The 24,290-nt window shown below is 40.7% G+C and overlaps 1 protein-coding gene across 1 annotated transcript in view; it reads right to left on the bottom strand.

The window, feature by feature from the left end:
• The window catches only part of GPC6 (glypican 6), a 1,382,124-nt gene that overhangs the window by 693,553 nt on the left and 664,281 nt on the right, over window positions 1-24,290 (bottom strand). Inside the window, exon 3 of the mRNA XM_075563532.1 lies at window positions 14,178-14,569. Coding sequence (XP_075419647.1) covers window positions 14,178-14,569 — 392 coding nt within the window. The remainder of the gene's footprint in view (window positions 1-14,177; window positions 14,570-24,290) is intronic.

Here is a 24,290-nt window from a genome sequence, read left to right as displayed (position 1 = left end):
TATACTGATTTCATATTTAAACAATATTTAAGCTAATATTGGGGCTAAAGAAAAATGTAGTGTTCAGATCAGTTTCCCCTGCTTCTTTTTATTCAGTGCATTTATACTAATTTTGAACTATACATGGTTCAGATCATATTTCTATTAAACATTATCAATCAAATTTTTATTGTTGTTGCTTACAAATATCTTTATTGAAACACTGACTTTATGGAACAAAATTAGAAACAAGCGATGTGCCCGACAATAGAGGATACGTTACATTTAAAAAGATCATCATTTTGTTTCCTTGAAAGGGCCATATAGTAAATATATTTGGCTTTGTAGGCCTGAGGAAGGACATCAAGCTTGGTCAAGGGGCGGGGCATTCAAGAGGAAGGCCCTTGATGAGACGAAGTGATGGACGCAGTGGCGGCACCATGGGGCTCAAGCAGCGATGAGGATGGTGCAGGACCTCACAGTGCTTGGTTCTATTGCACACAGGGGCGCTGTGAGGGAGAGTCAAGTGGATGGCACTTAACAGCAGCAGCAATAGGCCTCCATGACAGCCCTGCTACTGTGGCACCCACGCAGCTACACACCGTACAGACACAAATGGATGCGGTTGCATTTCAAGTGACCCTAGCATGGTATATCTAGCTGCACTATTAACATACAAAAGTTTCAACTCTCTGTGAAACATCATGATATAGGAGTTAGGCCAGGGGATTTCTGTCATTCTGCCCTACCTTCCTTATCTAACAAATGGGGCTAATAGCCATACCAATCTCATAGGTTTGATAAAAAGATTGAGTAAAGTTATAGGAAAAATACTTAGCATAAAGGTTCCCAAGTATTCAAAAATAGTTAGCTTCCATCACAGTAGACTGGAAGAAAGTTGAAAATGGGGATGATGTTAAGAAGAAAGATGACGATTGTCAATAGGAAGAATTCTAGTCCTGAGCTTGCCAAGAAAGACCTGGCCAAGTGTACCTGAAGACTCAGCTACTGAAAGCCCAATGAAGCACAGTTTTATTCCACCCCTTGTCATGTCACCATGAGTCAAAACCAAATGGATGGCAAGTGGTTTGTCTTTTGCTAACTGGGTGCTAGCTAGTGATCATTTTGGCAAGAGTAAGATTGAAAATGTGTAAATTATCAGTATGTCCTTACAGACATGAATATGCTTTGCTGGCCCAATCATCAGGAATGTTTGCTTGGGTGTATTTGTTTGGTTTTTCTTAAATATTGGTTTAGTTTTATTTGGTTAGAGAAAAATTCAGCACAGAACGATAGCCAATAGAAAGCTTAAAAAGAGGGGCTACAAATCCAAATTCGAAGGAGTTAAGCTAATAAGGAAAATCTAAGACAACTGGCTGGATTTGAATGATGGTTCTGGTAATGAATATTGAAAGTACCACGGACTGCCAGAAAGCATAAGCAAATCTGTCTTGGGAGACAGCCCGGCATAATTCTCTTGAGAAGCAAAGATGGTAAGGCTTAGTCTCCCCTACTTTGGCCATGTTAGCAAGAGAGACCCATCCATGGAAAAGGGCGTCAAGCTTGGTAAGGTAGAAGGTCAATGAAAAAGAGGCAGACCCTCAGTGAGATTGATTGACATAGTGGCTGGAACAATAGGCTCACCATGACAATACTTTTTTGTGATAAGGCAGGACTGGCCTTATTGTACTACCATACCTTGATGTACTGCATATGATTTAGAACCAACTGGCGGACACCTAACTAGAGCAACAACAAAGCCAATAACATCCAAGAATTGATCGAGCGCATTTTTTAATTTATTTAAATCATTTTATTGGGGGCTCTTACAGCTCTTATAACATTCCATACATCAATTGTATCAAGCATATTTGTATATATGTTGTCATCGTCATTTCCTAAACATTGACTTTCTCTTTGAGCCCTTGGTGGCGTGCATTTTGAAAATACAAGTACCTCTTTGGCATATTGTATACTTAGAATAGTCTGTATTCCCCAAAATAAATAGCCATTTTTGTCTGAAACATAACTATAAAGACAAACATTTCAATAAATAGCTATTGCCTACTTCGGGATCAGGTGGAGCTACTAGCAGTGGGCCGACAAAGAAAATGGATGAAACAGGCAGCTCCTATACTGGATTACATACAATAGTGGATTGTTTCTATACAGAATGCTTGCCTAGAATGCCAATTAATTTCATAAATCAACATGACATCTCAATCTTCCTAATTTAAAAAAATTTTTTGAAAAGTTGAAGATCCATGCCAAGTAAAAATGTCTATATGTCTATGGGCCACTTACCACTTTGTAATCTCTTGCTTAGATTCAAATTTTAATCACATTGAAGAATATTGTCCAGGGCTTTCTGATAAAAACATTTTACCTACCAGACTTAGAAAAGCATACACTTAGAGTCATTGTAAGAATGTATAATAATTCATAAATTATTTTTGGTCTGGTCAATGACAAAAATGCTGATCTAGACAGTAAAACTACTGTCACAGTTTGATTTGAAGTCTCTTGGCAATTGAAAGGTAGGTGGACTGCCCATTTGGCTTGATTCTCATTATAATATCATTTTGTAAGAAGATGATCACTAAGCAATCATAGGACTATTAATTTCTCCCGTCATCCCTTTGTCTCAGAGCCACAGACAACACCAGTAAATTGATCAAGAGGGAAACCATAACTAGGTCGGAGTCAAAAGACCCATCATGGACTAGACATGGTCTGTAAGCCTGCTGGTGTTAAAGGGCTGTCACTTTAACACTAAAAAAACAAAACAAAAAAATCGGCACACGCAAAAAGACGTTCATTGTGGATTCTATCTGCTATCCTAACCCAAATGTCAGGGTACTTTTGTCTCTGTTCCGAAGTAGATATTCCTGATATTTTATGAAAATCATGTCATACATAGTTTATATCGTTATCTTCTGTCTACAAATGCAGCAAAACATCATAAGGCTTGTCATTTCAATACGATGCGTCATTGCAGGCAAGGGACAGTGGCATTTTCCTCGTCCAGAATCTAATTTGAGCAACACATCCCCGTGAAGAAGGAGTGGGCCCTGTGCTGAGCATGTGGTTCTCGACCGTTGGCTTGATTTTAACGCTCCCTAAAAGCTCACGCTTCTTCCTCTCTGATGACCATTTTCATCGAAGGATAGGGAAGTAGGTATTTTCTCTTCGGGCTTGATGTTTAGGTGTATTTAAAATAAAAGAACCTATCATTTTTTAAAAGCAAAGAGCAGCCTAGGTAAAGGGAAGCACCTGTTATTTATTTTAGAGAGACTCATATCTGCACCTCCTATGAGAATAATATACAGCACCTTTTTTCTTATAATTAATGGATTTATGAGACTTCACAGCGCTCCAGGTTTGTACTGTTTGATTGCCAGAATCTGATACAAAATCAATACAGAGAAGATTGCCTTTCTCACTTCTAATGCTATGAAATAAAGATAATGCAATTTTCATATGAAGTCCTCTGTTATCTGTGAGCGTTAACTACGAGAGCAGCGTTTTTCACATTTGGCGCATTCTTGCAAGGGCAGAACTGAATTAAAAATTCTGTTTATGCGAGCCACTCAAGTGTCAGCCGGCGTTAACGTGGAGCATCTATTGATTTAGGCTAGCCTTTCACTCCCGTCTGAATGTCAAAGGCACCGTTTTACTATTACCGACATCCTGACCTGCCTATTTTCACTCTTCGCTATCCAATTTTGAGACAAGGAAATAGGGAGTCTTTAACGTTGCTTGGGATAAACAGTGCTTTCTAAGCACCTGGAACTGATCCACTGTGTTCGCACCGACCATTGAAGGGGGATGACCCTTACTTTTAATCAAGAGATAACAAGGGAGAGAATCCATAGTATGTAATAATATACCCCTTAGCCTCTTCCTTACAAATATCAGTATGCCTTAATCCCTCATTAAAAAGAAGGGTATGTCATACATCTCCGCATTGGTCCTGCTGCGCTCTGTCAGCACTATTTGTGCAATCTATCTGTCAAGCTTTATTAAAATTCTTTTTGATGTGTATCTTGGCTCATAAACCTCGACAGTGCACTGATATTGCCTCAGGGAATGTCCTTGTCACACCGAATCTCTGAAGATGGGACAATAAAACAGAAATCTTCCAAACTTTCAAGTTGCGCCTAAGATATCACACACCACAGATAGTAGGTCTGAACATGTCCTTGCATGTGTAAGTAATTACAGTGCAGCTATTACAGTGCAACGATTGTTCAAACCTTGTTGCCTAGAACTGTCTGGTAGAAATAGGCAAAATGCACTCAGAGATAAATACCGGAGAACAGAGGCGGCATTGAGAGTGGGCTAAACTGTCAGGCCCATTTTCCTTTGGATGCGGTATTAGAAGCAGCCTGCTTTGAGTTATGGTACTTGAGTTTTATTCCTGGGCCTTTTCGCTTTGTGTTGTACCTTAATTGGCACCTTTCACAGGTGGATGTTCCCCATTAGTAACAAAGATGCCGCCTTGTAGTGCACACTGTCCATGTTACTTGAAGGCCCCAGAGGACCCATTGCACTTAAGGGGCCCAGACAGACAGACAACAGATATGCCACTAAGAATGAGTGTCCTGAGAGTTCACCTGGGTTGTAAATAAAGACAAAAACCTCGGGGGTGGAGGGGAGGAGGAGGACAGGAGAACTGGGGCATGAATGGGTTAAGTTGTTAAAGGGACTTGAATGTACACAACGCACACTGCTCATGTCCAAACACACCAACATAATCTATCAATATAGGTTTCTCATTTTTTAATTGACACCATTCAAAACTAGGGCATCCTAAACTGTCTGAAGGTAAATTATAGGGGTTAGCCGGACAGGCTTATTTGTTTTGTTTGTCCTGATACCTGGTCCCCATAGTAGACAACACCCAAGAAGTTCCTACCACAGGAGACTCTCGGGGTGAGTTCAGTAACCTCTAAGAACAATGCCATTGATAGCTTCATGGTGTCTGGACCACGTGAAATTGCTACGAAGGTTTTAAAATGCTTCTACTTTTCATATTTCTCTTGTAGAATGGGAGCAATGGATCATAGCAGGCATCAATCAGTCCACAGAACACACTTTGTGAATCCTAATCTGGACGGTGTAAAGGCTGAAGGGCTAACTGTTCATTTAATTCAAACCACTCTACTGAAAGTGTTCTTCTCAGTAACAAGCTACTGGTCATATTGGAAGTCTGATTTTCTTCTATGTGGGCTTTGTTGCTTGAAGATGAACAGCGGCCATCTAGCTGAGAAGCATCAAGGCCCACATGGAAGACGCACACCAGCCTGGGTGACCATGAGCTGTCGAAGGGATCAGGTATCAAGCATCAAAGAACAAAAAATCTTATCATTGTAAATGTGGGTGAGTGCAGAGTGGAGACTCAAAGCCCATCGGTAGGTAACTGGACACCCCCTTACTGTTGTGGGGAAGAGAGGAGTCAGTCAGGGTGCAGGGTAGCAACAATGAAACATAACTTTCCTCTAGTTCTTAAATGCTTCCTCCCCCCACTATCATGATCCCAATTCTACCTTACAAATTGGGCTAGACCAGAGGATATACACTGGTACAGATAGCAAATGGAAACACAGGGAATCCAGGACAGATGACTCCTTCAGGACCAGCAGTGAGAGTGGTGATGCCTGGAGGGTGGAGGGAATGTGGGCTAGAAAGGGGGAACCGATTATAAGAATCTACGTATAGTCTCCTCCCTGGAGGATGGACAGCAGAGAAGAGGGCAGGGGGAGACATCGGACAGTGTAATATATGACAAAATAAGAATAATTTATTAATTATAAAGGGTTCATGAGGAGGGTCAGGGGAAAAGGAGGGGAAAAATGAACAGCCGATATTAAGGGTAGAAGGCAATTTTTTTTTAGAATGATGACAACAAATGTACATGTGCTTGATATAATGAATGGATGTATGGATTGTGATAAGAGTTGTATGAGCCCCCAATAAAATGATTTTTTTAAAAAGAAGGGGAAAAGGTCGATTTTCGCTCCCCTATCCATTTAATAGTCAATCCCATCTTTTGAGAACATCTCTTCCCTTACTTGCAGGATAATGCGCTCTTTTGGTTCTCTGCTTTGCTTTTGTTGTTTTGTGACTGGCTCTCCACTCTGCTCTCCTTTTCTGTATTTTCTATCTACTATGTTCCTGTTCTGTTCTCTCTCTAGAGGACAGCATCACTTGCCAACAAATATTTATATCTTGGGGATTATCAAGTCAATCAGTGAGCAGACAACTAGTTCAACCTGGGGCAAACTAATTACTGGAATACAAGTTGAATAAGACAGACACAGCGTCACCATATATGTAGAACTCCGATGCCCCCGTCACAGCAACATGACAGGTTCTGATCTGTTGGGCAGGGATTTGAACTTGGAAGCATTGACACAGCAAGTTTCTCCCTGGCACCAATCCCCATGTGTGGTAGATATATAATCGTTTGTCAATTTGAGGATTAAGAGTATAGGGATGGAGTCTGGCTAGTCAATCAGATCATAGTCAATGAAGCCTCTGTGTGAGCAGGGCCTTCTGAGAATTCTGGGAAATTCTGAACTTCCTCCTTGGAGGTGGGGGACACCTCTCTCTCTCACTACACCACTCTCTGGGAGACTTTGCAGCTGACAAGCCACATGGACCCTGAGGCAACCAGATGCAACCCTGATTCCTGATGCTAGCAGACCTCTGAATTCCGAGAAGCCACATGGAGATCCCTGCCAACGCTGGATGCTTGCAACCGCACTGGATCCAAAGACTTTCTACCCACTGGCCGGTGATCTTATACATTCGGTGTCATTGTATGTGTTTCGTGAGTCTGAAGAGGACTTTATAGATTGGTATCAGACATATGGACTAATATCGGACTTATGGACTTGATCTGGACTGGGTCGGGATGTTTTCTCAATGTTCAACTGCCCTTGTATATAAATCTCTTTCTTATACACTTATGTGTGTCCATGGATTTGCTTCTCTAGTTTACCCAGACTCACACACCATTCTCAGGATTAACAGAGATCAATTGAATGGGAGCCTGAACTGTGTAAAACAACAAATCATGGGTTGCGGCTCACAGTGGAACTATACCGGCAAAGAATCCTCATATAACTACAGTGTTCAGAGTGATGTGTCATTTGAAAAACTGATGATGTTACAAGGACAACCACCTTATTCTCCAGGGAGATGACTGGCAAGGTTACCCTTTGCTGTTTATATGGGTTTTTGTTTTCCTGCCCTTAGGTGGTTTGTTGTTGCTTGTGTGTTTTTCTTTTGTTTTCTTCGACTTGGTGTGTTCCTGTTTGGAGGGAGGTGGGGGGGGGAGTTAGTCTTATGAGGTTTTGAACTTGCTATAATATGACCACCAAAGTCAACCTGGATCTTGCATATCCCAGGGACAAGCGCATGGAGTCTGGGCCCCCACTGACCTCTAACCCCAGTCTAAGAACAGTACGTTCTGATAAAATGACCCTGCTCAATACTCACCTTCATGTAATGGTGACTGAAGATAAGGGTGCTACAGCAAAGTGTGGTGAAGAAAGCCGATGGTGCCCAGCTATCAATTGGGGTCTTTAAGTCTTGTATTCAAATAAACAACCCCCTAAGGGAGGAGTCAACTTAGTCCACACAGAAGAAGCACACCAGCTTGTGTAATACAAAGTCGACAACAACAAAATTCAAACATGACAAAGGGAAGAGCATCAGAGATCAAACTGTGAACACCCAGTTTGTCGAAGGCTGTGGGGGCACTGGGAGACCAAAACCCATCTGCAGAATATCTAGTCAGATTATGTTGCTGGTAGATCCCCTCTACCGACAGGAAAGAGTCTCAAGCAGCATTGCTATCAGATAAAGATCATTGTAATCATGATAAACTGGATATTTTGTCAGTTGACCCCTCTTTTGACCCAACCAGAAACTGTGCCAAGTGCAAGAATTTCTTGCTTGCTCCAGGTCAAAAGTTTCCCCCCTGACCTTTTAAATAGTCATGGTGGTCTTTTCTTTCTTACTTATTATTTGTATTTTATCTCTATATTATTATTTTGTCCTTACCACTTTATTTTGTTTTCGTGTTGTAGGGTTTCGGTGGGGGTTTTCAGTTTGTGAAGCACAGAGGAGTAGGTGTATAGAGATCAGAAGTAACGCAAGGGTCTATAGGTAGGGAGGGGTGGGAGATAGGGAGGAGGAGAGGGTTGGGGAGGAACAATATATGTGGGATGGGGAGGGAGCACTAGAACTGACAGTGATTACGCAACTTATTTCAGAGGCGTTTTAACCATGGAGGGGGGGGGGTCGGGTATTCTAAAATCGATTGAGGTGATGATTGTATAATCCGTCTTGATATGTTTGAATATTGAATTGTGTGATACATCATTTAAGTGCTAGTGAAACTGTTTGAAAAAACAAAGACAGACCCAGAGGCTGCCCTGGTGAATGGACTCTGTCTTCTGGATGCACACTCCAATGTATCGATCTTTATTGATGAGCACTAAAGCTAATAGGAAGATCACAAAGATCTATCGCTTGGTAAGATGGATGCTGAATAATTATAGACATTCCATCTTGAGCTTTATGGTACAGTCTAGTTAGAATTGTGTTCCCCATCCCTTTTATAGCCGCGGTCCATTTAGCCAAGATTAAAGAACTTCCAAATGGTGTCCTTTCAGTATCAATAAAAACCCATTACAATTTGGACTTAGTCAAGGGAAAGGTGTTGATTTTAATGAAATTCTAATAGTAGAACCAGGAAATAAAATATCATAACTCAAGGATATGTTTTTCAAAGTAGGCATAGACTACAAAAGAACAAGAGGAAATGATAAATAAATGGCTTTTCAAGCAATGGGAGCAAATGGCTTTGTTTTCTTCAGCACTGTACCCTCTTCTTAACCTAACCCATTTTCTAAATGGATATACCAAGGCTATATCATTTGCAAGATCAGTAAACATTGGTAATAAAGATTTTAATTGCTTTAACCAAAATGGGATTTTTTTTCTCTTACATAGACTCATCTGAGATATCGTGTGCAAATAATCTATGGCAAAAAATACCCATGCTCTTTCTTAGAACATCTGAACTCACTTGGGCTCTTGTAATTTCCAGAGCTTAACATAGGACTTGGAACATGGTAAACTTCATACAATGTGAATGGATCACATTAAGCAAGTTTTGTCCACATGGCTCCTCATGCTAATAACATTTTGTTATTATTTTCTATCATGACATTATTTATTTATCGACTGCAAAGTACTTTCTAAACATAATGCCCTTGCCATCATCACAATGCAGCTATTTAAATAATGTATACAGACTTAAGAGTTGTAAACATAAAAGCAAATTATTGATAACTTTTAAAGGCTTACCTAATCTTCCTAACACTGTATATTATTAGAGTACATTCATCAATTACAGAGCAGAATACACTGACCACAGAAAAACTATAAAAAGATTTAATTCACCGAAGGCTTCTTTGTTATTTTTTTTCTTTCTGGATCATGCTACAAAAATGTACTTCTATCAAAATACACCACAGAAGGAACAAAACCAATAACTTAAGTGGAAAATATTACAGGGAATCTTACTTTGTATTTTTTAAATCTTTCCAAAAATAAATAAATAAACAAAACCCAATTTCTCTTTTTCAACTATATCCATGGCAAACTCTTCTGATTGCTTTTCCACTGTGATCAGAGAATGCTTTATCACATGCATTTGATAGCCTTCATCTCATCAAATTGGATGATACTTTTTCACCCTTCAACTGCATTTATTGAAAATTAACTCTGTTTATTGCTTTTTAGGCACACCTTGCTAATGCAAGTTTGTTTATTCAGGTAGATAAATTGGTTAAGATGCTGTTCATTAAAAACACCCATCTGTACAGTGCACATAGTCAGGCGTGTGATGATGGAAATATTCTAGTCTTACTAAAGATTCAGAGCAGGGTTTTATTTTCAAAGTCATAACCCACAGGGCAGAGAAATTTTAAACACTGAGATACATTGAGAGATAGAAGCAGATCAATACATGACAATATCTGGCAATGGTTCCAATTTCTGTGGATTCCCAGCTGTGATACCTACCTAAAATATACAGAAGGAATCGATGAAACAGAATTAAACAAGGGGGCTTCAAAAAAGTTTGTGGAGGAATCCCACTCTCTTTTTATTTTTCCATGAGCTTTTTGAAGCCCCTTATATAGCTTACGTTTATTTAAGCGCAAAATGTGGAAGTTAAGCCTTATTTGAGTAAATGACATCATAACAGGGTATTTAAAGACACAAGAAGGGCTAACTGAAGCTTGGTCTAAGCAAACGACCTATGAATGTCCTGTGCTTTTTAGAGCAACTGCTCGTGGCCGTGAGTGCTTTCACCAAGGGTTGTGTGAAAGAAGGTGAAGAAAGACGATCAGGAAATGGAACCCCCTGCCATCAAATGAACGCACACTCACTGCGACCTCATGTGGGGGTCCTAGATTGTATCTTTTTATAAGAGTGGAGAGCCCAATCTTGCTTCTGCAGTGCTACTAGTGGGCGGTTAACAGCACAACTTAAAAAGATCTGGATCTTTCTGCAAAATACCAGTACGGTATGTTTCTACATTCATTTCAGACCTTTGTCCTTTATCCCTACTTCGCATCATTTATCAGACGTATGGAACATGTGTGGTGTCTGGTTAACAGCGAAGAAGTTTGGAAGAATTTACATCTGTAAATTCATAAACAGCAAAGTCCCTGGAAATCACAGCATAGCCCAGGGAAGTGATCTTAACTATGCAGGTGAAACGAATCATGGGCCAATAATGGTAAAACTTTTCTTTCCCTTAATATCTTTTATGAACCCAAACCAAAGCTAAGTGCATTCTGACTCATGGTCACCCTACAGGACAGAAGATAGAGCTGGCAGCTTCTCGCCCACCCCACCCCGCCAAGCAGAGCAACTGGTGGGCCCAAACTACTGACCGTGGGCGCATCAGTTCAACGCAACATAGTGCACTTTGCCCCACGATATGAAGACGTAACCTTTACGTAGATGGGCACTTGCGGTATTTCTTCTTATAGTGTTGTAAACAATACTGCTATGGAATGTTTCTCCATAGGACGAGGCTCCAGAACACGGGTGGCAAAAGTCCATTCTGTTCCAGTTCTATTTTGCCACACACTCTTCGTATGTATAATGCTTATCCAGGTGGGATATTGTAGGGTTTGAGCATTTGTGTGTTTTCATTAATAAATAAACTTCCAAGTTGGTATTCAGAGTCCATATATATATTTACACTTCCACCAGAGAATTGTGAGATTTCTGATACACCACAAATTGGCCAAACCCAGCACACTCAAAAATGTTCATTCTCCTAGAAAATAAACTGTGTATAACTGGCCACAGATATTAATACCAGAATATTATAATGCTCCTAAAGAATTGGCTTTTTCATAAAGAATCGGCTACAGTTAATGAAAATTAACTTGCTCATGGAAAAGCTACAAAAGGAAGATGGCAAACAGGTTTTGAAGAGTTATGTTGATGCTTACACACTAGTCTCTAATTCTCTAGTAAGATAATTCCCTATAATACTGTGTCAAAATATTTACGTCAAACTGATGTGTTTTGCTACAGAGGTAGTGATTCCTGTCAAAACAATTAATTAGAAGATGTCAATGATGCCTTCCAAGATTTACAAAGTCACTCTTAATGAACAGTAATAAAACAATGTGGGGGTGGGGTGGGGATGGAGAAATAAAACAGAAAACAAAACATAAACTAAAGTATTAGCTCCGTCTTATAATTGAGTCTTGCCTTGAATTCTCTAGCATCGTTGCCATCATTCCACAAACGCTAAGTCATTCACTTAATAGACCATAAGGAGGCTTCGAATTTATGACCAGGGCTTAAAAAATCAAACACAATTCTTGCTTCTTGTCTGAAACAAATATATACACCTTGTAATATTTCATTCTTCTTAGCAAAAGTATTTTGGGTGTTGAAAATCATGTAGTACAAATAGAACCATTTTCCACTTAGCCGGCTAAGACCATCTGGTAATCATTAGGTTACTGAATTAATTGGCATAATACTTCAATCTGTGAGTCATAAATTATAAGAAAAATTTGCTCACCTTGATTTAAACCAAGGCATTATAGGTATACATAAACACTTTTACCCTACACAGCCAAAGTCCAGATGTCAGTATGAGACTGGTAATTTGAGTTGATTAGGGCGCATGAAGCTCAGCTCAGACAGGTCAATATCCATGTAGAACACTGAACCATAACTACATGACCATAAACTACATCTCGAATGTGCACCAGCTACCTTTCAAGTAAGGGGACCACAGGAAGAGAGATTAGAGTGTAACTGTAGTCCCTCCTGGGGGTGGGGAGGGGGGAAATGTAAGGTCATGTCTACTTTGGTCATGTTAAATTTTGGTAGACTGAAGTTTGAGAACGAGACAGGCTTTGATGAAAAGAGCGCCATATCTACACAGTTACCACCGTACTTCGATCTTTTGAGAAGCAAGAGAGAAAGAGCAACAACATCAATGTAGCACGTTAGACATGTTGCTAGAAATCATTCTCCACTCATCATAATACGCATATCCAAATAACATTCAAATGTAAGCAAAAGAAAATATAAGCAACTACTAGAATTTCTTCTGTTGTATTTATCAATGCACTTTGAGTGTACTTCATGTTTTCCAAAAATCTCATTCTTCAACAAGAGCAAAGACTTTGATTTGAAACCCAGTGACTACATATATTCTTTTTTAATTTTTTCTTTTTTTTCTTTTTTAATTTTTTCATATAAAAACTATGTGCTTTTAAAAAAAAGGATACACTTATCTAAAACTTCTAGAGTTTTCTCAGTCATCACCTACCCTCTTGTTATTCCATGTGATCAAGCCCTCAGTAATTCATTTCACTCTCTGTCTTCAAGAGAAAATCATTGTTTTTAACAATTGAGTTGAATACCCTTAATACTATTCAATATCTTATGAATGTCCCTATTGGAGCTTTATCGCAAATAATGGTCCCATGTGGATCAATAAAATGGATGGGAGTTAATCATTTGAAAACGTATCTCAAAAATGACATTAAAAGAAACATTTTAAAATGCTAAACATGGTCCTTTGTGGAGTGTAAATATTTAGAAGATCGATGTGGAAAATATAACCATAGTGGAACAGTACCAATAATCATGAAAACCGCTTTGGCATCGTCCTGCAAGAGACAAGCAGTGTCTGGCAATAACCTTTGTGCAAACATGACCCTTCTCGGGTGACATCATACCACCTTTTGATGTGTATTCTTTTTCCTTGACCTCTTCAAATAATCGCCTTCAATTTATTTGTTGGCATGACCTCAGAAACGGGCAGACCCATCATTTCCTCAGAGGATTTAAATGTCATGAGAGAATTTAAACAAAGGTGGATACCCTTGATCTAGGAAACAGACAGTGTGTGAAGACAACAATGTGCATTCAAAGATTTTGCCCGCAAGCAAAGGTACCAGGTGTATTTGTGATTTATCTTTCTCATAAGCCCAGTGCAATAGATGGCACTGAATTGCAAAGATAATAGATAACGCACGGAATTCTCAGCCAGAATCTCAACTTTGTCTTCATTCGTCCCTTCCAACTCCGGCTCTCCAGGCGTCAGCAGAGAGCTCTCCCTGCACTGTGAGGAAATCTTGCCACTTTGACAAGTGTGATCCGAGGAGGCAGGCCAGCTGCAGGGGTTTTGAACAACTACCTGTCTCCACTTGCTGAGCCGAGGAAGACTGTCACCTTGTGACTTCCTGGACGGATTAAAACCTGAAAAGGCCTGTTTCCTAAGTATTGATAATCCTTTAAGCTCTGATCAGAAACGCCAAGTGATAATGGTTGCAAGACACCTGTTTGGGGCATTAGTCTCGATAGTAACGCCGTTGCTTTATTGCTGATAAATATTGACACTATGTGCTAAATGGCACGGAACTGCTGGAGTCCCTGTCTACTCTCACACAGAGCAAGGGTGAATGGAGAAAGGAAAAAGCAAACTAGCTTTAATCAGCTGGTGTGTCAGAAAGCAAAGACCATTGCTAATGAGAACCTTTTGCTGTGATTCTTCCACACCCCCAGTATTTGTTTTAAAACCAGAAGGAAAGAAGACCAGTAAGAAAGAGAGCATCTTTTCAACATACCTTGGACACTCGGTTCGCCACTTCTCTGCCCACCGTCAGCCCTTGAACGAAAGTCCTCGCAGCAACGAAGGCGCGCGTGACCTGGATCTTCACTTTCCGGGGCACGTCTCCAAAAGGTTTCAGCTGGTCCGTGTACTTGCTCACACATTCCAAGTAGTCCTCGCTGAAATGATACTGTGGGTTTATCAGCTGAAACATCCGCTCTAGGAGCCGAGCCCAGAAGTCATTGAGCATCTCCTCCAGATTCACATTGCCCCCGGTGTAGTATCTCTTGAGCTCCGTGAAGAGGTCCTGGAAGACTTCGGAGTTCTGCATGTACAGCATCCCGTAGGTGCGCACGAACATGTCATTGAGGGACTTTTCCGCATTCTCCAGCAGCTCGCGGAAGAATTCTGCCAAGAAAACCAGAATGTGGTCATAAACTCAGTCAGATTTTTAAAAACCAAACCATGCTCGCTTAGCACAAAAGCAACTTTTCCATGTTTTAAAAAATGTCCGTGGTAATATGTTATGAAGGAACCACCGATGGCGTTATATTAACATGGTACATGACCTGTATCTGTGATTTCCCATGAATCTATGGGGGAAAAAAGACCATGCTATTTCCCTTTAATTCATTCTCCATTTTTTTTTCATCACTACATTTTAGAAAATCTTAGCGTTTGAAAAAACTAATGAAAATATATGCAAAGGTTTGTCATTAAAACAAAATAAATGCACATCGATAAATGCATTTGCTCTAGCCTATTTATGAATTTGTTCTAACACTAACTTAAATTACATTGCTTAAATTTGTGATAGTCTGCAAATGGGACACTCAAATTAATTGAATATTTTGGGTTCTTTGTAGTTTCTATATATAGCAATCAATTATCACTCTGTTCAGAGATTCATGATGTAATTAAATTCACTTAATTCCAAAGCTATAAAGACCATAATTCAAGTTGCCATAATGCATGAAAAACTCACAAAGTAGCTCACATTATCGTTATAAACATAACCTACCAACAGAACTTCAAAAACATAATAATTAATTGAGATTTCTGGTTTAGAAATCCTAAATAAAAAAGGGTGGACCAAGAAACAAGGCTTGAGTTTTATTAGAATCACTATAAACCAAACCAGACTCTGCTACCAAGTTGATGCTAACTCATAGCAACCCGATAGAACTGGGCAGAGCTGTCCCTGTGAGTTTCCAAGACCGCAACTCTATAGGGGAGTAGAAAGCCCATTCTGCTTGCACAGTCATCTTTATTCCTTGATGACTTGTGTCCTATCTTATCCATCAAGGGAGCAAATCAATGCTGGGACACCTTAAGGAATGCAAATGGGAATAAATAAAAGGTTTTCTCCCTTCTGGTGGCCATAGTGTTGGGCTGCTAACTGCAAGGTCAGCAGTTCAGAACCGCTGGCTACTCCACTGGAGAAGAATGAGGCTTTCTATTCCTGTTTCCAAAACCCACAGGAGCAATTTTAGTCTGTCCTATAGGGTTGCTCTGAATTGGATTTGACTCAATGGAAGTGAATTTGTAGGGTAAAAAAAATAAATTGGTGGTCATAGGGATTTTCACTGGAACACAGATGGGAAGAGTTAAGTACCTCTCAAACTCAAGTAACATCTCACATCTGCTTAACTAGAACATAACTTACAGAGTGCTTGATTTCTCTTTTTTCCCTTTTTAAATCATTTTATTGGGGCTCTTACAACTCTTGTTACAAACTATGCATCAATTGTATCCAATATATTCCTTCCTTCTTTTCTAGACATTTACTTTCCATTGAGTCCTTGGGATCAGCTCCTCCTTTTTCCCCCTCCCTCCTCCCAACCCCCAATCCTCATGGCCACCTGTTAATATTGTAGATTGTTAATTATTTTCAAATCTCACTCTGTCCGCACTCTCCCTTCCCTTCTGGTTTCTGTTGTTCTTCTTCCTGACTGGGGGTGTGTGGTCATGAGCCATTCACTGTGATTGGTGCCCCACTCCCACCCCACCTCTCCTCACCTTTCTCTTACCCTTTTGGTATCTCTAGTCCCATTCCTGTTTCTGGGTACTATGTGTTGTATTATCTCTTACCTATACCTGTATACATGTTCCTGTCTAGTCTAGATTGGGAGGTGAACTGAGATCATGATAGCGAGGGGTGAGGAGGCATCAAGGGATCAGGGGTATATTTCATGACCCATTAGTGCTCTACTGCACCCTGATAAATAAAGAAAATGGAAAATGATCTACCTTATGACCCAGCCAGCCCTCTACTGGGCATATACCCAGAGGAGGTAAGAAATAAAACATAACCAGTCATCTGTGTTTATTGTGACGCAATTTACAATCACAAAGACTTAGAAACAGCCTAAATTCCCATCGACAGATGAGTGGATTAGAAAATTCTGGCGTATGCACACAGTGGAGTACTATGCAGCACTGAAAAGCATGGACTACCACATGAAACATGTTGTTTCATGGGAAAAGTTGGAAGAAATTGTTACACGAGGTAAGCCAATCTCAAAAGGACAAGTATAACATGAGTCCCCTGATGTAAGTACAATCAGCACAGCAGGAATAGAAGAAAAGACACTACCTCACAATACACAAGTGGAAGTATAGGCAGTCGGGGAAGGTCAGACCACACCCAGGAAGGTCATGTGAAGCCAACATAAAGAAGGGGAAAGGGGAACGGAGAAGGAAGAATGGGGTGGGGGAGAAATGATGACATGGGGGGAACGGGACACTAACTCAGCCAGGGAGAGAATATTGGTTATCGCCACAGAATTGGAGTATGTATACAGACCACACCATGACGCGCCAAAACCAGGAGGGCAACATAACACATGGAGGAATGTATGAAAAGACTGGATTACAGGGCTGGCCCCAACCAGAACCAGCCTGACCCCCACCCTGTAAATGTGTGGCACAGAGAACATCACTAGACCTTCTGGTGGGGGACAGGAACCGACCTACAAAGCCAGGCAGAAGCAAACCAAGAAGGAAAAAGAGAGAGGGGTAGTCAGCCTAGACTCCATATGGGCACCCCAAGCCCAGAGGATGAGGTCCCTGCATGGCGCTGCTGGGGCACAGAGAGGACTGTGGAACTGCCAACAAACAGCTCCAGACATGTTGTCCCCTGACTGGAGCATACGGAGACGGGACAATAATGGAGACACGTGGTGGGGAGACAGTGTGGGAATGGAGCATAACAGACCAGCAATCGGAGTAAAGCCGAGCCACAGAGCCTGGGACGAGCCCCAAGGTTGGACTTTGGGTGAAGAGCGGCAGCCCCTGGATTTCCCTCAGAACCAATGGGAGGGTCCCATGGGGACCATAAAACAGACCTGGACCTATCTAGGGTCTTTTTTCTTTCCTCTCATATTGTTCTCTTCCCTTCTCTTTCTTCAACCGTAGGTTTTCTTATTGTTCGGACTAGGACATGGATGGGCTGCCTAATTATATGGGTTGGTCCATGGGAGGGAAGCCCAGGGAGAAGGCAATGGGCCAATGGTCTCAGAAGGCAGAGGGGGAAGAAAGAGTTGGGGAGAAGGGTGTGGTGAGCAGACAGCATCATGGACAAGGGAACACTGGGGAAGCGGAACCAGCATCTGAGAGGGAGTAGAGATCCTGTGAGTATTAGAGCAACACAAAGCTAGTGGAGAGGAAGCACTAAGAGGTGGAAGAAGGGGGAAAGTGATGGCGGGGCAGGAGGAGGCAAAAGGAAACAGAGGCAAGCTCTAGGAAGCAAAGGTATAGATAGGGAGATTAACAGAGGTGTGCACTTATATAAATACGTTACTCCATAACAATAGTGGTATTGACCTATGTACATATATTTATAAGGAAATACACTGAAGCTGCAGACAGGCCTTGGGCCTTGGTTCATACCTTCCCTCAATACAAGAACACTTTGTTCTAACAAATTGGCATTCTGTGATACACACACACACCCCCTACAGGATCACTGATGACAACATGGGTGCATAAGCAGATGTTGTGAAGACAGTGGTGCCCGGTTAATAAAAGATATAGTGTCTGGGGACTTAAAGGCTTTAAGTTAAACAAGCGGCCATACCACAGTGAAGCAACAAGCACACGTGGAAGAAGTACACCGGCCAGTGTGATTGTGAGGTGTCGAGACTGGGCAACAGGCATCAGAAGACTCACAATAAACAGTAAAAAAAACAAATAAAAATGCACTGATGAGAATACAGGGGGGTTGGAGCAGAGACCCAAAGCCCATCTGTGGACAATGGAACATCCCCCCACAGAAGGGTCGCAGGGAGGGGGGTGAATCAATTATTTCCCTTTTTTCAATTCTCCATAATATCAAATCTAAGCATAGTTTTGTAATTTACTGTATAATGATGAATACATTTTGTTTTCATATAGTACTAAAACACAAAGGCTTAAAATAGACTATTCTAGTGTTTACCTTCTTACTAAGATACATGCTTTCTTTCTAAAAGTATAATTCTATTTTTATAGTGGCAGAAGCAAGTGCGATAGCATGTACAAATTATGGTTTATAAACCCGTGTGGTCTGGCTCAAGTTACCAGGCATTTCTTATTTTTATTTTCTCCAAATGAAACTTCAGGTTAAATATTATAAAACCTCCCTAATCATCAAGGATCATATCAGAGAAATGTTCATTAAAGTATATAGGGCAACATTTTCATGATCAGCAAAGGCTGAGTTTTTACTACACAAAATATGATGCATATAAAATTTCCACTCTTTATTAGTTTGCTGTACTTTGGTAGCTTATGAGTTGCTGTCATGCTGGGAACGATGCCACCGGACAGTTAATGGGATGGACGTAGACACAGCTGATCTCCTCGGCCTTCCCTCTTGCCAAGAGGCAGGAGGGATCAGATGCGTCTCCGGGGTCGTTTCTTCTTTACTGTGCCAGTATCATCCTTTCCTTCATGCCACTCTACATCGATGCTGGTTTTGATCATTTGTTGCCACGGTCACACAGAGAACTCAGACAATACTCACAATTAAGAGAGTTTATTAGGGACATGAATAGGCAGCCACCAGTCATAATCAGTAAACAGTAAGGCGATAGTCATTGGTCCAAAGCAACACCTCTCCTCAGTCAGCAACCAAGTCTCTCTCTTAGTTGATGCCTCTGTAGGCCAGGAAGCCAGCCAGGCCCTTGCTCTGCCTCATAGTCTGAAAGCCTCGGAGCAGAGGAGGAGAAGGCACCCTATTGACTCTCTCTGCCATCGTTGGGTGCCCCTGCTGTTGGCAGCCTCCAGGACAGAGACCTTGGACTTGCTCATCCTAGATCCTCTGATCCTGGAATTGCTCTCTCTCTCTCTCTCCTTCCCAGGTGGCTCTTATACTGGGAGGAATGACTTGGAGGGAGGTGTGTTTTTTGTCTTTTAGCTAACCACCCCTAAAGAAAACAAAGCATGATGGTTCAAGTCTTAACCTCTATTAACTTCAAGACTTATCCCCACCTTAATCCTGCAACAGAAAACCGCCTACAAAATGGGATCATAAGCCTAGGGATTGTGTCCAGACTTACAATAGATCATATAATAATGGCTACAATTATGGCTGGAAGAGCCATGCTAATTGATTACCTCTCACACAGGTATTTCAACTTCCAGCAAGGTCTCCCATGGTAGCTTTTGGTTGAGTTTAATACCAACCCAAACTGTGAAGAAAAACCTAATAATATACTAGTGATAATTGTCCATTAAAACCTTAATAATCAGAACATTGTCCTACTTGATTGCTTTGTACATATCATCAGATATTGATCATCAATGGATGACAAGAAGTCTGGGGAAGCAGGGAGCCAGAGAGGGTGAGGGAGACCCTTGGTGAGATGGATGAGCTCAACAGCTGAAAAATGGATTCAAATATGCTGGACAATGTAAGAATGACTAAGGACGAGCAACATTCCTTCTGTTGTACATAAGGTTGTCATGAATAAGAGCAGTTATCTGTCAACTCTGTCTTTATATATGTAATATACATACAGATAAATACCTGTAAAAGGAAATTACTTCAGGGTTTCTCTTTCTAGATATACAAGTTTCCCAGTGATCTATAAAGAGAACTATATTAAATTGTTAATATTAATCTGCAGCATAGAACTGTCATAAGCAAAACCTTTTACTCATGAAGCTAAGAATGCAAATAGATAGAATTTGTTGATAGAAGAAGACGGTAAAAGGTTCTATAGATTTTGGAAAAAAAATCTTGAAAAGAATGGAGGGAAAATCACTGAGTTGAAAAATACTAATATAATGAGACTGGAGAGTGGATTCTAATCATGAGCCCAGGCCAGCCTATTCATTTATCTTCTTTTTGAGGTCAATTATTTTGTGGGACTCCGGAATTAAAGCTTAATTTATTGAATACGGAGTACTGCCTTCAGCAATGCACAGTCAGCAATCAATAGTGTGGTCTGGATTTGCAAGGAGGGACCAAAAAAAGACAGGGGAGAAGTCTTCAGATCCCGCGGTTCTTCAAAGACAGGGAGTAAATGCTTCTCTTAGGGATGATTTGTTTTTCCCCTTATACCTGGTAACTCTTTCTGGGCTTGTCCCCTGCTGACATGGAGACTGAAATGCCCTGCTTACGCCCACTTTGGAGGTGAATGTTTCAAAGCAGAAGGCGAGTTCGCTGAGCAATTTGCTTTTGTGGCATTTGGACTGATATTAGTTAGAGAGCCCTGGTGAGACAGTGGTTACGTGCTTGGCGCTAAACCAAAGTTCGGTTGTTCTAACCTCCCCGGCGGCTTGAGTGAGACAGGGAGATTTGCTACTATAGAGATTCCAGCCTAGAAACCCATGGCGGTATTTCTACTAGAAATGTATTGACTAGAAGGCACCCAACAACTGATTCCAAAGAACACGTTGCCACGTTTAAATAAATAGCGCTCAGGGAACTTTCCACTGGCCTCCAGGCTGTGTGTGGTCTCAAGCAGTCAGAGTGAATCAAAGTTTGCTACTAACTTCACTGGCCCTCAAAAGGCAAACTATTATTCCTGTTCAGAATCATTACATGGTTTAGTGATCGCACAGTCACAGTTAATATTTGGTATTGTGAGACCCTAATGTACCAGCCAATTATGACAAATGTTCCTACCTTGTGGGACATTGATCTCAGATGATATGAAAGATGGGGATCCAAGGTATTGATGCAAAACTGATGTATTCCCAAAATAGGTAAGCTCATTTCATTTCAGCATGCCCATAGACTTCTACCTTTTGAAGGTTGACTGTTTGAACAAATTACTTTATGCTTGGATAAAAATTGTTTCTCAGCAAACCAAACATGATGGAGATCTGGAAGGCAGTTATCTGGCTTATTTTGCTGAGAGTATTACATCCGAATGGCAATGCAGAGCACCAGAACTGCGGAACAATCTCAGGAAGAGCAATTGCAATCTGACCTTTGTTTAATCAGAAAGGGCAAAGCTCACATTGGATTAAATATTTAGTCAACAAACGTTCTCATCTTCACAAGCCAGTGGGACAGAAATGCAATTCTTTTCTTCTATCTTCCCCAATCACAAAAAATACATCAAAGGCAGCTAGCTTAGGGCTAAGCCATTCTTCATAGGTGCACAAGGAAACTTTCCTAGCTAGCGTTAAACTCTGGGAGGATTTTCTTCTTCTACAGGGGTGATCTGGATGCAAACATCTGTTTGCCGCAGGGCACATGGCCTCAAGTGGGAGAACAATCTTGTAGATAAAAAGTAAGAAGTTCCCAAAGCAAAAGGAAGACCTGGGCCGGGCTGCCTGAAAGCTTGGAGGAGCAAGAACCAATTCCTCCCATCCAAGAGGTGCCCTAAGGGTATCTGGCAAAGGCTTCAGAGACCACCAAAGGGAATGGCTAAAATTACAGGAGAGAACTTGGGTCAAAGGAAAGACAGCAGGAAAAGCCAGGCTCTCTAGCAATTGGTAGATCACATGAAATGGAAAATAAATAGATAGATAGATAGATAGATAGATAGATAGATAGATAGATAGATAGATAAAAACTCCCATTCAGGCTGGACATGCTATCTTATTAATATTGCTATTGATAAACATATTCCGTGGTGGATGGGGCATGATATTTAACATTGTACAGCATTTCACTAGAAACTGAAGATTTGGCTACCTGTAGTCCTTGAGTTACAGCAAGTTTACATATGAAAAACACCTTATTGACTTTTATTATCAGTACTTTTATAAGTTCAATCTTTATTTGTCTTTGGGAGTTGGAAACATATGCATTTACAAATACATACATCTCCTACTCTACTGCACTAGTAATTAAAAGGAAAAAAAGCTAGAACTTTTGTATAAGATCTGCATCCTTGGAGAAATAATGTGTCAAAATTACATAAAATTATTTTCTGAATACTATTTTATTTTTTAAAGTATCAAAGTTTATAATTACTGAAAGCCAATTTTACTAGAAGCAATTATTTGCGATCTTCTATTTGTGTGTGTGTGAAAACATTCTTAAAAATTAATTAATTTTTTAAATGATCATTTTATTGGGGGCTCTTACAGTTCTTATAACAATCCATACATCAATTGTATCAAGCATATTTGTACATATGTTGCCATCATTATTTTCTAAACATTTACTTTCTATTTGAGTCCTTAGTATCGGATCCTCTCTTTCCCCCTCCCACCCTTGTGACCCCTTGATAAATTACAAATTATTATTGTTTTCATATCTTACACTGACAGCTGTCTCCCTTCACTCGCATTCCTACTGTTCATCCCCCTAAGGGGTGGTGGGGTGATGGTGGTGGTTACCTTTGCAACCGGTTCTTGGCAATTGGTTCCCCCTTTCTCCCAGCCTATCCCCCCCTTCCCCCTACCTTCCTGGTATAGCTACTCCCATTTCTGTTCCTGGGGGCTTATCTGACCTGGATTCCATGTGTCATGAGCTCTTATCTGTACCTGTGTACATGTTCTGCCCTAGCCCACAGGGAAATGCAGGATTGAGGTCATGATAGTGGGGGGTAAGCAAACCTAAAAGAACCAAAGGAATATTGTGTGTTTCATCAGAGTTATACTGAGCCCTGGTTGACTCATCCCTTCCTTGTGACTCTTCTGTAGGGCAGCTCTTCTCAACCTGTGGGCCGTAACCCCTACGGTTGAATAACCCTTTTACAAGGGTTCCCCTATTCATAAAAGAAGCAAAATTACAGTTATGAAGTAGCAACGAAAATAATTTTATGGTTGGGGGGTCACCACAACATGAGGAACTATCATTAAAAGGTCGCAGCATTAGGAAGGTTGAGAACCACTGTTAGGGGACATCCCACTGTCTACCAACTGGCTTTGGATCTCTGCTCTGGCTCCCCTTAGTTTTCTATTTGTTTAGATCCTAATTTATAAATTCTTTTTCTGTGTTTTTAAGTAGGCACCGACTAAAACATATTACATTGTACTAAGATTTATCCCATTAATTCATGTGAAGAATTTATAAAATTTAAAAGTTCCTATAATTTCAAATAGGAGTAAATTCTAATAGTAGCAATTTACACCTCCCTTTTTGGGGGATTATTATAGCTTTATGTCCCTTAAGTGAGGCAAACAACAAAAGAAACAACAAAGACACATAAACAAAAACCCAAGAAACCTGAATAACCAACAACATAAAACTATATTATCTTCAAAATTTACACTATTCTCTTTTGCCTTTCAGGAGTAAGGCAATACACTAAACTTTAAATGAAGATTAAAAATGGATTACAAATGTGTGATGATAATTTCAACCATAACTAGAGATTGCCAAAAAACCCACACACACTAAGAATTGATTCTGCATCATACTAACCCCATAGGACAGAGTACACTCTGCTCTGTAGGGTTTCTGAGTCTATCCATCTGTAGGGCAGCAGACAGCCAGCTATTTTGTGAGTGGAGACAATCTCACCCTCACTGCCATGGAGTCAATGCTGCCTCATAGCACCCCTGTTGGGATTTCCAAGACTGCAACTGCGAGTCTATAAACCCCAGTTTTGCGCAAGCAGAGCTGCTGGTGGTTTCGATCTGCTGACCATATGGATCACACCCAACATGTAACCACTACACGACACGACAAGGGCATGGAGAGAATGGGCAGGGAAAAATGATAATCTTTTGATTAGCA

The sequence above is a fragment of the Tenrec ecaudatus genome, chromosome 11, assembly GCF_050624435.1.
Source record: "Tenrec ecaudatus isolate mTenEca1 chromosome 11, mTenEca1.hap1, whole genome shotgun sequence".
NCBI lineage: Eukaryota > Metazoa > Chordata > Mammalia > Afrosoricida > Tenrecidae > Tenrec > Tenrec ecaudatus.
Note: the sequence above shows the minus strand (reverse complement) of the source record. Positions and strands in the feature narration are given on the sequence as shown.